At 43.0% G+C, this 15,049-nt stretch overlaps 1 protein-coding gene across 1 annotated transcript in view; it reads left to right on the top strand.

Moving 5' to 3' along the window:
- The first annotated feature begins 124 nt into the window (after positions 1–124).
- Positions 125–15,049, top strand: part of usp11 (ubiquitin specific peptidase 11) — an 18,256-nt gene continuing 3,331 nt past the window's right edge. The window contains exons 1-15 of the mRNA XM_089005988.1: positions 125–363; positions 1,620–1,726; positions 3,860–3,990; positions 4,066–4,183; positions 6,065–6,210; positions 6,293–6,354; positions 7,727–7,829; positions 7,903–8,076; positions 8,184–8,342; positions 9,547–9,771; positions 10,706–10,789; positions 10,943–11,037; positions 12,061–12,243; positions 12,316–12,434; positions 12,508–12,966. Coding sequence (XP_088862114.1) covers positions 248–363; positions 1,620–1,726; positions 3,860–3,990; positions 4,066–4,183; positions 6,065–6,210; positions 6,293–6,354; positions 7,727–7,829; positions 7,903–8,076; positions 8,184–8,342; positions 9,547–9,771; positions 10,706–10,789; positions 10,943–11,037; positions 12,061–12,243; positions 12,316–12,434; positions 12,508–12,966 — 2,281 coding nt within the window. The 5' untranslated portion in view covers positions 125–247. The remainder of the gene's footprint in view (positions 364–1,619; positions 1,727–3,859; positions 3,991–4,065; positions 4,184–6,064; positions 6,211–6,292; positions 6,355–7,726; positions 7,830–7,902; positions 8,077–8,183; positions 8,343–9,546; positions 9,772–10,705; positions 10,790–10,942; positions 11,038–12,060; positions 12,244–12,315; positions 12,435–12,507; positions 12,967–15,049) is intronic.

Raw genomic sequence — 15,049 nt, 5'->3', positions numbered from 1 at the left:
GTGTCTTGCGAAAGTGCGGCTCACCCAAACCGTTTAGAGGAAAGTAAAACGAGCGATTTGAGAGTTTGGAAAGGTCGCGCCGGCGAACCAGGAAGTCGTCATCCTCTCACCGCAAGGCACTTCCTTCTTCCGCAAACAAGTCCGCGCGGCCCGCCCACCCTCCGGTCGATGGCTAGACCGAGGCGACGTTTCCAAGTGTCCACTTTTGCCTTCATCTCTAGTCCTTGATGTCTCACTAATCGCTGCCATGATGACGGCCAACAGCCGCAGCCCTGTGTCCGAGCACCCCCCGGGTCTGGAGACGCAGCGGCGGGAAGTCGAGTGTCTACTCCGGGACTGCGAGCTCCGCGCCGGGGACAGTTGGTAAGACTCGTCGGAACAGGCTAACCAGCCGCCGTCGTCAACGCCTTATTACGGGGGCCACTTTATCGCCGCCGATGCGGATTTTAGGGGGCTTCTGGTCGTTCTTGTTTTTCGACTATTGAAAGCTACGACTGAGCAGTATCGTGTGTTCCTGACCGTTGGCGCAGGTCGCTAATGTTAGCATGTGTGGAGTCCTCCGCCCCTCCCTATACCTTCCTGGTCAGGTCGACCTGTTAAATCAATGTGTTCGCTCTTGCTCTAGCATCTCCGTGTCGCGTTTTATTACGTGGCGTATTCACATTTTTACGATGACGAATGAAAATGTGCAGGCCAAGATCGGCAATTTGGTGGAAAATAAATTCGCGACAACCGGCGTCATGTTATGCCATACCTATCATTCCCCAAGTCGCACACTACTTTGTCATTTGTTCACCTTTTGCGGCCTCCGTAGCAGGTATTGAAATTGCTCCTCGCCAATGGTCGCCGAATTACGATTTTTCCCCCCTTCTATCTCGGGATTTTGTGCTGATACATTTTCCTCGCAGGCTAATGTTATTGTAAATTTGCTAAATCAAGGGTATCAAAACTGATGCCGCGGACCACAGTAAAGTTACAGTTTCCTCTCGGGGGCTGTTAGGGATTTGGAGAAGCCGTTAGAATATTTCATCCCCTCCATATACAGAACGCACAACAAAAGAATGAATCGTTTTTAAACCTGAAATCAAGAATAATGACTGTTATTGTGGTTGACACGGGACAATTTGAAATTTTGGTTAGGACTTTAGCAAGCATAATGAAATGTCACAAATTTGATTTGCTTTTGGGGGACGAATAAAATCATGTGGCAGGCCAGATTTGACCCTGACTTTGACACCTATGGCGTAAGGGCAGTTTGATTTGCCAGGATTTTAGATTTTGCAAACATGCAGCAAGATGGCAAGTTGAAGAGAGTGGGCGACTGAGAAGGATTTGAAATTGGGCTGTCATCAAGAACAAATGCAAATTATTGCTGAGAATAATTATGGTGAATTTTCTTCATAGAAACTATTTGGTTTTTTTCCCGTCCGATTTTTCTCAGCTCAGAATTTAATTTCTCCAAACTACTACTACTAAGATGATGGAATGTAATTGTCATTATCTTGTGTTGTGATGCCAATTTTTGTCACTTAAAAGCAACCCCCTGCTAATTTTTTCCAATTTAAATCAATTCAGCAGTTACGCCCTGAGTACGACATCACTTTGACTTTGTGTGTCAGGTTCATGGTGGAACATCGCTGGTACGAACAATGGAAGGACTTTGTGGAAAGCGGAGACCAGAACTCAACATGTCCTGGTCAGATCGACAATGTTGACCTGTTTGAAGGTTTGTGAGCACCTTTTGACTTCTAACTCTGTTTTTCACCTGTTGACTTTTTTTCGTTCCTCCTCGTATCATGACTCTGTTACGAGCAAATAGTTATTGCTATACTTTTCCGATGTTATTCTGGGAAAATAATGACTAAAAATGGGTTGTTGTAATGTAAACACATCATCGAACGCGATTGTTACTTTTGATGAGATTCAGACTCTAGCAAGGTGATAATTATTTTGTTGACCTTAATTACAAAAAGTCCATTTTTTTATGATAAAAAATGTAGATAGTTAGAGATATAGGTAGATATACATAGATAGATATACAGGTAACATCCGATTTACGACCGGTGCGAGTTCCGACCACCCAGGATGTTTATTGGCCGGAGCACATAGAGCAACTGTTTTTCTCAGTATTGTATAAGAATTATTTTTTTATCGCTGTCATAGGACCATATGTAGCATTGTGACTGCGTTGCCAGATCCGGTCAACATTCAGCACGCCTCATTTATCTTAAAGGACAAACGACAATTTTTTTGTTTCCTAACTGACATCAGAAAAACGTTTTATGGCATCTAAAATACCCAAAACACGCAGGCTGATATTTTTAGTCGAATGCAAAACACCAATAAAAATGAGTTAAAGTTTGAAAACTACTTCAAAATGACCCCGGAGATGCAGAGTTTCAGAAGGTCCCACCCCCTTGTTCAATGGCTTCACTCATCCAGTTATGAATATGATTCAAATACTTCTGAAGAGGAAAGCATAAATGTTTGCAATTGATTAAAGAAGACCTTCCGTGTCATTTTGAGGCGTCTGGACTCCAATGTAGCGTCCCAGAAAATGGGACGCTACAATGGAAATGGGCTGATTTGTCTGCTGGGAATTTGTGTCAACTAGTATCAAATAGTAGTCTTGGTGCAACACACAACAATTCACCATCGCATTACAGTAAAGTCTCGTTATATCGATATTCAAGGGAGTCCGAAAAAATATCGATATAACCGGGACTATCGCTATATCCGACCCTGTTTGCATGTAATTTTCTCCGTGCGTGCATAGAAATAGTATCGATATAACCGGGACTATCGATATATCCGATATCGATATAACGAGACTTTACTGTATTTATGTTTTCCTTCTAATTTCGCCATCAACACGAAGTTTGCAAACCAAACAAAGTACCCAAAATGCATTGTCTGTCGCTTTCTCGGTCAGGGGCGTTCCAGACGTGAGGTCACGTCAGGCATAGTCATTTACTCGAAAACAAGACTTCCTGAATATTCATCGTGAATATTACAACATAAAATAAAGCTATATGCCGTGGAATCTTTGTAAAATGCGCTCAGTAGAACTCATTTGAAGTGAGTTTGATTTTACAAATTATGGACACAACTTGTCCGGCGGCGTCTGTTGTCCTTTAACAGAATATTACAGCATTGCACAAAATGAGGATCCAAAATAACACATATCCACAAACGGGTCCGACAATTTTGGCCAGCCAGCGCGTGGTGGTGTAGCACTACCTGTCACAATGGCACTGGGGGGGGTCTGCCTAGGTGGGTGGGCGTCTGCGCTCGGGCCGAGGGTTGCCCCGACGTCGGCCGTGGGCGCGCGGGATTGGTGTAATGAGAACCTCTACTGGACGCGTCTGGTCCTCGCCAGAGACTTTTTGACTTTGAGACTTTTTTCCTTCTCCGTCCGCCTAAATCCGAGCATGTGTGTTGGGCGACCTCCTCTCTGTTAGCAGGGAGAGCAATTTTTCAATAGCGCGCATGCGTGGGAAGCTGTGCGAATTTGGGTCAGCAGAACAACGCAGTAATAAAAATTGATAATACGAAATATAAAAATGACACTAAAAGTTGTCAGATTTATAATTGAACTGTCAGTAGTGTTATATCATAGTATTCAATACAAAACGTTCTTTAAAAACAACAGATTGACATCGTATACTGTTCAGACGTATAAACCTCGCGTCGGCCATTTTGAATGCTTTTCGATTTACGGCCGTTTGACTTATGACCGTTTTGTCGGAACTGAACCCGGTCGTAACTCGGATGTTACCTGTATATATATATATATATATATTATTTTTTTTTCCAAACTTTCCTCACATCATCTCCTGCTATCATTTACTCGCCTCAGATGTGGACTCGTACCACCTGAAAGAGCATCTGGTGGAGAACGAGGACTTTGTCTTGATGCCAGCCAAGGCCTGGAATAAGCTCCTATCTTGGTACGGGATGGTGGACCAGCAGCCGCCGCTGGAACGAAAGGTGATACCCCCCCTGTACCCCATGCCTGAAATTTCTGGAGCAATGTGAGTCACGCCCACTCCTCATGTCCTTCAGGTGGTGGACCTGCCAAGCACGCTTAAGGTGGAAGTTTACCCAGTGGAGCTCTTCCTCTGTCTCCATGGCAACATGGACAACGTCACCACCGCGCGCTTTAGCCGCACCGACAGCATACGTGAGTTTGTGCCCCAGGCGGGTGGCGTCCGGTCGCCATCGCCAAAGTCGAACTGGTGCTCCAGTTTGCACACCGTTGCTCTTTGAGGCAAAAGTCCGCTTCAATTCCAAGCGGCGACTCTCTGTTCCAAAATCTGCCTTCCGTGTGAGATTTATCTGCGAAAAATGAAGGACTCAAAGAATATTGAACATTGTAGTTACGGTTTCGTGTCGGGGGGCTGTTCTGAATTTGCGGAAGCCATTGCAATGTTTCATATGCTCCATGTACATACAGAGTGCACAACAAATTAATAACTTTTCAAATCTGAAGAAAAAAATAATGACTGTTGTGGTTCACATGTGACAATTTGAAATTTCGTTTGGGACTTTAGCAAGCATAATTGCACTTGACATGCTTGATTTGGTTTCACGGGTCAAATAAAGTGAGGTGGTGGGCCAAATTTGGCCCCCGGGCCTTGACTTTAGCACCATTGTTTTATGGCACGAAATAAAACATAAAAGTGGAATCATTTTCATTTCAAGCAAGTAAGCGCGAAACAATTCCAAATTTGTCTTATTATTTATATTATATTATTTATATTATTATTTGAGTGAAATTATTTTATTTGTGACACAATGACAAAAAGCTCCACTATTTTTATCACCCATGAAATCGTTTCATTCTAATCAAAGCAATTTGATCCAGATATTTTTTTTCACTTTTTTGGGGGGATCTTTTTTCCTTTTTGAATACAATGATACCTTGGCTTACAAACTGAATTGGTTCCCAGACAGTGTTTAAGGCAAAAAGTGTGTATCCCAAAAATTAATTTCCCATTGGAAACCATTAAAATGAGAATAATCCGTTCCCAGGTCCCCATAAAACATACTTTTCTACTTTCTAATTTTCTAAGCCTTAAAAATACACAAAATATACCTTATGTTATGTATAATAAATGTGCTAAGGTCTTATAATTAAAGAAATAACCTGTTTAAGTCGTTTTATTGACCTTTGTGATGGTCGATGATGGCTTGATGGAATGGAGTAGGCGGTTTCATCAGCATTAAACACTTGATGAGGAACGTAGCCTTCTTCTTTCACCATCTTGAGGATATATCCCTTGTAGGTGATTTCTCTGTGATCATTTTACCTAGTTCCTAATCAATTGTGTTCTGTTTAGCTCGGTTGATAGCTTTTTGCATCAAGTGTACAGATGGCTTGTGCGGGTTATTTGTGGAGACTGATTGATAGGTATTTTAACATTGCAGTCTACACTCTGCCTTTGAACTATCAAAGCTGAAACGAGTCCAAATTAAACTGTTTTCTATCCATTTTGTCACTCTCTTGTCATCTGCCTGTCTCTTTAAACCACCTCTCCTCACTGCTGCGTTCTTGACCAATCACATGGCTTTAACCGAAGACTGGGGCCGGGGAATAGAGGTAAAAAAATTGTCGGCAGCCATTCTCTTTTTTGGAGACTGTCTTCACTCTCTCTGTCTGTAACCCCCCGCCCCCCCTCACTGCTGCATTCTTGACCAATCACGTGGCTTTAACCGACGTCTGGGGATGGGGAATAGAGGACCAAAACAAGCCGGCTGCAATTTTCTTTTCGGAGAACGGGCTCGTTCACGAATGACACATCACTCATTGTGGCAGCTCCGTGTGTATCCCGAAAAATAGTTTGTATTGCAAGGTAAAATTTTCACAAATTTAACGTTCGTAAACTGAAAAGCTCGTAAGCCAAGGGGTTCGTAAACCGAGGTATCACTGTACTTTGTAAATAAATTGTTACCCCTAATCTCAACCTTTTCCATTTCGTTTGCTCATGTGATTCGCCGCAAAACATGGCACCCGGACCGTTTGAAGCCTTTGCATTTGCATTTGTTGGTGTTTTGTGCGCAGAGTCGATCCAGTCGACGATGTATGGAATCTTCTCGCTGCCGTCGACGTGCGAGTGTCGTCTGTGGATGAAAAGTTCCGACAACAACTGTGAACGTCTCAGGAACGTCCATGTCAGCGTGCTGGACGCCTGCCTGAGTTCTGGGATGGTGAGTGACCATGCGTGGGGGGGGGGGCTTTTCCTGTGCCCAGGACCACGTCTGGTGATGCCTGTGTGTGTGTGTGTTTCAGACTGTGATCATGGAGACGAGGAATGCTGACGGTACTTGGCCGAGCACCAGACCTTTAATTTTGTAAGCAACCCTGGTTTTGTCTCCAACCCATTTTGTAAATGTCTTGTTTATTGTCTTTTATTTTGTTGTAATGTATTTAAAATTTGTCTTTGATTATTTTCTATCTTATTCTATGTTTTTATTTTTAATTTAATTTTATTTTTAATGCAATTTTATTTAATTAACTTATTCACTGCCATTTCCTAAATTGTTTTTTCTTTCGAGGGGGGAGCCGATAAAGCGCCGGGCAGACCTCCGGCAGTGTTTCTTCCCTTCCACGAGAGGGCAGCATTTCCCTTTTTTCCATAGTAGCACTTTGTTGCAACTTCAGCTGTTGTTAAAGCGCTATATAAACCAATACAATACATATTAATTTAAATACAGTAAAGTCTCGTTATATCGATATTCAAGGGAGTCCGAAAAAATATCGATATAACCGGGACTATCGATATATCCGACCCTGTTTGCATGTAATTTTGTCCGTGCGTGCATAGAAATAGTATCGATATAACCGGGACTATCGATATATCCGATATCGATATAACGAGACTTTACTGTAGATGTTTTTATTGCATTGTATTTTGGACAGCCACCTTCATTTCAAGCTCAGATAACTCCAAACCCATATGACTTGAGAATTAACATTTTTTTCTGATGAAAGAAGAGAGTCTAATGTTTCTTACACTGTATTAAATGTTTATGCAGTCCTAAGATTCAATATTCTGTGGGTCCTGCAATTTGAGTGACAATGACAAAATCCCTGTCACTGGAGTGGACACATTTTTGCACGTCTGGCAGTGAATGAGTTAATTGTATTTAATTTTATTTAGAAATGTATTATTAATTTTCATTTTATTCTATTTTATTTTTTTTATTCTTTTTTCTCTTGTTTTTAATGTTTAATTTTTGTTTATTTTTATTTTATTTTGTATTTTATTTTCATTCTATTTTTTTTTTAAGTCATGCCAAATGTAGTTCATTTTTATTTTTATTGTTATTTATTTATTTGTATTTTTAAATTTGTATTTTTATTTTTTATTGATTTATTGTTATTTTGTTTATTTGTATTTTTAAATTTGTATTTTTTTTTTTATTGATTTACTTTTATTTTGTTTATTTTTATTTTTGTTTTTTTTTAAATTAATTTTTGTTTTTTTATTATTTTTTTATTTTTATTTTTATTATTTTTTTATACTTTTTTTTATTTTTATTTTTTCAAATAATGGCTCACCCAAAGTCACGCCATGTGGCCGACTGATTTGCAAGACACCCGGGAGTTTTTCCTGAACGTAGGGGGGGCCCCCCAAATGATGTCTCCTCCAAGCGCCCCCCTGCCATTGATTGACCCCCATTCAGAACATCCCTGACCACACCTGCCAATGTGTTTTTGTAGGAGGAACTCTCCAGAGGAGCAAGACTCATCGTATCGAGGTCAGCCGGGTGTCTGCGGCCTCACCAACCTCGGCAACACCTGCTTCATGAACTCCGCCCTGCAGGTCTCTTCCACCGCATTGATGGTTCGTGACAGGCTCAACAATGTCTCGCTGACCTGCCCCCCCGCCCTCCTAGTGCCTGAGCAACACCCCGCCGCTGACCGAGTACTTCCTGCTGAGCTCCTACCTGGAGGAGCTCAACTTCTCCAACCCGCTGGGAATGAAGGGCGAGATCGCCGAAGCCTACGCCGACGTTATCAAGCAAATGTGGTCGGGCCACCACTACTCGGTGGTGCCGCGCGTCTTCAAGGTGCCGCCGTGCCGCGCCGGCGGCCAGCCAGCGGCGCCGCCACGCCTGACCGATTTCCCCCCCCCCCCCCCCCCCTTTTTTTTTTTTTTTGCTCTTTGGGTGTGCAGACCAAGGTTGGACACTTTGCTTCTCAGTTTCTGGGCTACCAGCAACACGACAGTCAGGAGCTGCTCTCCTTTCTGCTGGACGGGCTGCACGAGGACCTGAACCGAGTCAAGAATAAAGAATACATCGAGCTGCGGGACGCCGAAGGACGTCCGGACCAGGTCGCCACGGTCTTCCTTTCTCATCTCACCATGTGGTGATTTGTATACAGTCAGTGCTTGGTGTTCAACCATAATAATAATAATAATAATAATAATAATAATAGTAGTTGTAGTAGTAGTAATAGTAATAATAGTAGTAGTAGTAGAAGTAGTAATAATAATAGTAGTAGTAGTAGAAGTAGTAATAATAATAGTAGAAGTAGAAGTAGTAATAATAATAGTAGTTGTAGTAGTAGTAATAGTAATAATAGTAGTAGTAGTAGAAGTAGTAATAATAATAGTAGTAGTAGTAGAAGTAGTAATAATAATAGTAGAAGTAGAAGTAGTAATAATAATAGTAGTAGTAGTAGAAGTAGTAATAATAGTAGTAGTAGTAGTAGTAATAGTAGTAGTAGTAGTAGTAATAATAGTAGTAGTAGTAATAATAGTAGTAATAGTAATAATAGTAATAGTAGTAGTAATAGTAATAATAGTAATAATAGTAGTAATAGTAATAATAGTAATAATAGTAGTAATAATAGTAATAATAGTAATAGTAATAATAAATTTGATTTATAAGCGCCTTTCAAATCTCTCAAGGTCCCTTTACAGTCACAGGATATATTCATCCGCTTTTGATGATCCGAAAGCTAAATCGGGCTGGCTACCGAGCTATCTATTTGCTATCTGTTAGCTATCTAGCTATCATTTAGCGATATAGCTATCTAACCAGCTAGCTTTCTAGCTAGCTATCTATTAGCTATGTTCTTGAGAGTTTCGAAAGGCGCTTATAAATACAATTTATTATTATTATTATTATAATAATAATTCTTATTGTTAGCTATTTATTAACTAGCTAGCTTTCTATCTATTTGAGGTTGAGTGAACGCTGGTGCGTATGGATAATCGGTTCCAGAAATCTTTTGAAAAACCGAAACCGCACTTCCCATTGTAGTCAATGTAAAAAATATATCTGTTCCAAGTCTATAAGCAACTTTTTTAAAGCACATTTTAACTATTTTGCAGCATTTGCAGAGATCTCTCACAAACATGTCTGGGGTGCCGTATTTATTTATCTACAAATTCTCTATTAAGAGAGGGCTTGTGATGTTTTGGTTTCAAAACATTACGTTTTAGATCATGAACACATTGTGAATGAAAAGGGGTGTCAACCTTATTTTTCTAACTTTTTTTTTTTTGGGGGGGGGGGGGTGATCTCAAACAGGAAGTGGCCGAGGAGGCGTGGCGCAACCACAGACGGCGCAACGACTCTGTGATCGTCGACACCTTCCACGGCCTCTTCAAGTCCACCCTGATTTGTCCCCAGTGCCACAAGGTGTCCGTAACCTTTGACCCCTTCTGCTACCTGAGCATTCCGCTCCCAGTCAGCAAGGAGCGCGTCATGGAGGTCTTTTTCATCTCACTCGACCCCTACGCCAAACCCATGCAGGTTTGTGTCCTCCACTTTTTTATTTTTTTAAGGCATCAGCTTAATTTAAGGCTGTAGGAATCAAATAGGCTAATCCCGGGTTGTCCAAATGTTTTTGCAAAGCGGGCCAGATTTGGTGTGTTCAAAATGTAGGGAGGGTTTGCTTTTTCATTTTACTTTTCAGCTATCTTAAATGACAACCGACACTCCCGGACAAGTTGTGTCCATAATTTGTAAAATCATTTGAAATGACTTCTACTGAGCGTATTTCATTGTTCTTTTGTAGAATGTTGCCATTTTAGAAAAAAAACTGAAAATCACCATTTTAGTATTTAAAAAAAATTGCCATCTATAGGACAACCAACACAATTTTTTGTTGTTTCCTAAATGACATCAGAAAAACGTTTTATAGCATCTAAAATACCCAAAACATGCAGGCTGATATTTTTAGTCAAATGCAAAACACCAATACAAATGACTTAGCTTTCTCAGTCAGGGACGTTCCAGACGTGATGTCACGTCAGGCATCGTCATCCACTCGAAAACAAGACTTCCTGAATATTCAGTGCGAGTCCTAAAATGTAAAATATAGCTATATGCGATGGAATCTATGTAAAATACGCTCAGTAGAAGTCATCTGAAATGATTTTTTACAAATTATGGACACAACTTGTCCGGAGGCGTCGGTTGTCCTTTAAGAAAAAAAAATTGAAAATCTCAATTTTTGGAGAATACTAAAATATTTTAGACAATTAAAACAAATATAGAAAATCACCATTTTATAAAAAAAAAAAAAGAAAATCACAAGTGTGTGTGTGTGTGTGTGTGTGTGTGTGTGTGTGTGTGTGTGTGTGTGTGTGTGTGTGTGTGTGTGTGTGTGTGTGTGTGTGTGTGTGTGTGTGTGTGTGTGTGTGTGTGTGTGTGTGTGTGTGTGTGTGTGCGCGTGTGCGCGCAGCATCGCGTGGTGGTCGCCAAGGCAGGAAAAGTGTCAGACCTGTGCTCAGCTCTGTCCCAGATGACCGGTGTCCCAGAAACTCAGGTGAGGGTCGTAAGAATCAAATTTTCCGGCACTTGAAAACATTTGAACACATCGTGGAGGTTCTTTACCTTTGACTGAAGATGAAGACCAGAAATTCTGAATTGTGTTAGCGACGACAGCTGAAAAGCGTATGTGCGTTTTTGTGTGTGTCAGATGGTGGTTGCAGACGTGTTCAAACACCGCTTCTATAAAATCTACACGGCGGACGAATCCCTCAACTGCATCCTGGACCGGGACGACATTTTTGTGTAGGTCAAGCGCGTTCGCGTCGCGGCCAATGTCCCCTCTAATTTTTCATGTGTGTTTTTCACACACAAGCTCCCTGAGCACACTGAGGACCACTGTGAGCAACATCAGATGTGTACTAGTGATGTGTCGTTCGCGAACGAGCTGGTCCTTAGAGCGAAGTGAACGAAGGGAGCCGGTTCCCAACAAGGAGCCGGAAATGGGAGCTGACTTTTTTTGTCCTCTATTCCACGGCCCCAGTCATCGGTTGAAGCCGCACGTGATTGGTCGATATCCGTGGTAGAGGAGGGAGGGGAGAATTACAGACACATGCAGCAGTGAGGAGGAGAGGGAGTGGGGTTAGGGTAGACAGGTGGACAAATGTTATCACATTATGTTGTTATTATTCAATTATTATATTTTTTGCTAGTTGGTATGATAGCATTATTAATATGAAAAGCAAATTTCATCAGACCAGAGTAACCACAGGGAAAGTGAAAGTTCGTGGATGCTCTCTGTGCACATATAAATCCAGCCATATAAATAAAAATATTTGATATAGTATATTTTTTTTACATGAGTAATTCGTTTTTCACATAATTTTACATGATTTTTGGTAGTTAATTAATTTAAGCAAAAAAAAAAAAAAAAATGAGGAGCCGTTTGGGAGCAAAAAGTGCCGGATCTTTTTAGTGAGCCGAGCCAAAAGCATCGGCTCTCTGAAAAGAGCCGGGATTCCCATCACTAATATGTCCACTGTGGCCACACACCAGTTTCATACCAGTATCACGGCACGTATGGGCAGGACACATTCGCGCCGTTCTGCTCCGATTGGCTGCGTAGCGTACGTGAACAGTATGGAATGGCTGGACACCTGTCACTCATTGAGTTACATTGCAAAATGTGCTCTGCATAGATGTTCTTGTGCGCTGAGTATGTGCAAGCAGTGCGCGATTGCGCACGCACGCAGCTTAGAGGCAACATTGGCCGCAGCAGCTTTTTCCTGCCATCACCTCGGATTGTCCCGGTTGTGCGTTTGCGTGCAGGTACGAGTGCGATGTGCAAAGCGAGCAGCGGACATTAGTGGCGCTCTACCTGCGGGAGCATCCCCACTACGGCGACTACGGCTCGGTCGGCGCCACCCTCTTCGGACATCCGCTGCTGCTCAGCGTGCCGCGAGCCAGCTGCACACCGGAGGCGCTATACCCCATTTTTCTGGAGCGACTGGCGTGCGTAGCGCTCGGCGCGTCCGCCGCGCCGCCTTGCCGAGTACTAAAAAACCACTTGCCGTGTGCGTGTAGGCGCTACGTGCGAGCGCCCAAACCCTCAGAGGAGCTGGAGGAAGATGACGACGTCGCCGCTGACGACGACGAGGAGGAGGAGGAGCTCTATAAAAGCCAGACGAATGGCGTCAGCGACGGTAACCCAGGCGACCTTTTCGCTGACCAATCCCGTCGATTGTGATGACGACCCCCCCTGCCCTGCTCCCCCAGATGACGAAGGAGAGGATGGTGAACGAGCGGGATGCTCCCCATCTCCGGCGCGCTCCCCCGACGGCTCTGGGAACGGTCGCCACCGGGATAGCGCCCTTCCCTCGGAGAGCCACGCCCGCCCCCCGCCCCCCCCGGAAGAGGGCGACGTCCACAGCGCGTGCGCCGAAGTCGCCAAGCCCTCCCGCGGCGGCGACGGTCACATCCACGCCCGCGGCGAGGAGAGCCGGACCGAAGCGAATGAAGATGGCGATGAGGGGGAGCGGGACGAGGCGGCTGTGGCGGTGGCGGCGTCTCAACGTGACGACGACAAGCGGGAGGAGTCTCGCTCGCCTGGCTCGCCTGCCGAGAGACGAGCCGCTCAGATAAGGAGGTGTCGCAGGAAGAAGCGCCTGTTCGACATCCAGGCGGTCAACTGCAACGGACTTGAGCGTGAAGTGAGCCCCGACGCGACCCTCAGCGGTGAGTCTGCGCCTGCGCACATTTGATATACAGTGATACCTCAGCTTACGGACTTCCCAGAAAGTGTGTGAGGCAAAAAGTTTGTCTTACAAACATTTATTTCCCGTAAGAAACCTTTAAAATGAGTATAATCCGTTCCCAGGGCCCCATAAAACACAATTTTCTCCTAAATAAGCCTTAAAAATACACAAAATATACCTTATTTTATGTATAATAAATATGCTATTGTATTGTAATTAAAAAATAAACTGTACTGTATAATAAAGTCATTTTATTTACCTTTGTGATGGTCATTCATGTAGGTGCCTCTTGATGCTACCCAAGCGAAGTTGCCGTGCTTTCTCGGAAATAATACCCTCACTCACACTGTCCCCGCTAGCTGCTTTTTGTTAATCCAAATCAAAAAAAGTTTTTCAACCTTCTTCTATTGCCTGAGACCGTTGCTTAGGCAACATATAAAAACCCATAGCCACACGTAGCAATGGTCGACTTAGCATACTGGTACTGGGACGCTAAGTCATCCAAACGTACACCTCGTTCGTGTTTTTCGATGATAAGATCGACCGTAATTTTCTTTGTTTTACTATTCGTCTTAACACTAGCATAACCACGTCTGCACTCAAAGAAAGGGTGTGTGGGAAAACTAGTCCGCTAGCCGCCGTGTGGTTTGGTTCGTCCGCCGAAAACATGTTCGTATGCCAAGATCATATTCTCGCGAATGTAATATTCGTAAGGCGAAAAGTTCATGAGCTAAAGCGTTTGTAAGCACCCTTAGCCACACACACACTCTTAATAGCTTCCTTGTTCTTACAGATGGTAGCAATGGTAGACTTAGCGTACTGGTATTGGCACGCTAAGTCACACAAACGCACACCTCCGTGTTTTTCATTGCTCTTTTTCTGCCCCATGGTAATTTTCTTTAATGTCTTCTTAGGCTTAAAGGACAACCGACGTCACTTTTTTGTTTTTTAACTGACATCAGAAAAACGTTTTATAGCATCTAAAATACCCAAAACACGCATGCTGATATTTTTAGTCAAATGCAAAACACCAATAAAAATGACTTAAAGTGTCCAAAATCTGCAAAAAATTGAGCTGCGAATTGGGCATTTTCAGAAAGTCCCGCCCCCAGTTCGTGACGTCACGCCAAGACGTCTTGCATTGCTAGTGAATCAAAACAATGGCTTCAGATTCGGAGAAGATGCTTTCTTGTTACGCATCCAGTGATGAATATGATTCAAATAGTTCTGAAGAGGAAAGCATACATGTTTGCAGTCGATTAAAGAATTTATTTGTGCCATTTTGAGGCAACACCCAAAAAAAGAGGCACAAAATGGCGACCTCCTGTGGCCACCTCCGTTTCCACAGGCTGATAAATTCCTTATATGGCGCTTGGACACCCTCTTCTGGCCTTCTGGTGGATTTTGGGTGCAACATTAGGTCCCCAGACCAAACAAGTACAGCAAAATACATTGACTTGATGGAAGGACCGCTACAATGCGTCTTTTTTACGGTAAAGGGCGGTCCTTTAGTGATGTCACGCACCAACTCAAAAACAAGACTTCCTGAATATTCAGCGCAAGTCTTAAAACGTAAAATATAGCTGTATGCGGTGGAATCTTTGTAAAATACGCTTAGTAGAAGTCATTTGAAGCCATTTTACAAATTATGGACACAACTTGTCCGGAGACGTCGGTTGTCCTTTAACACTAACCTGTGGTGGGGTCTTTTTCACTCCCATAATGGCAAAAGTACACTCGATATGGTCTAAAATGTCGATCAAACACAAAATGTCGATCAAACACAAACCACTGATGATGAACTGGGGCGCTGTGGCTTGGTTTCGTCGGCCGAAAACTAGTCACTCAGCCACGGTGGCGCTGTTTGACCACGTGGTTTGGTTTGTTTGCTGAAATGTACTTCGTCAGCAGAAACTATATGCTCGCGAATTTCATGTTCTTGAGGCGAAAAGTTCATGAGCTGAAGCGTTCGTCAGCGGAGGAATCACTGTACACAAATGACTCTGACCCGCAAAGTGTGTGTTTGACGTGATTTGTGTGTGGCCCGTTTGTGTATGTGTGTG

The sequence above is a fragment of the Hippocampus bargibanti genome, linkage group LG01, assembly GCF_051943395.1.
Source record: "Hippocampus bargibanti isolate YZ-2025 linkage group LG01, ASM5194339v1, whole genome shotgun sequence".
Taxonomy (NCBI): Eukaryota; Metazoa; Chordata; class Actinopteri; order Syngnathiformes; family Syngnathidae; genus Hippocampus; species Hippocampus bargibanti.
The sequence above is the reverse complement of the archived record's forward strand: the minus strand, read 5'-3'. Positions and strand labels throughout refer to the sequence as shown.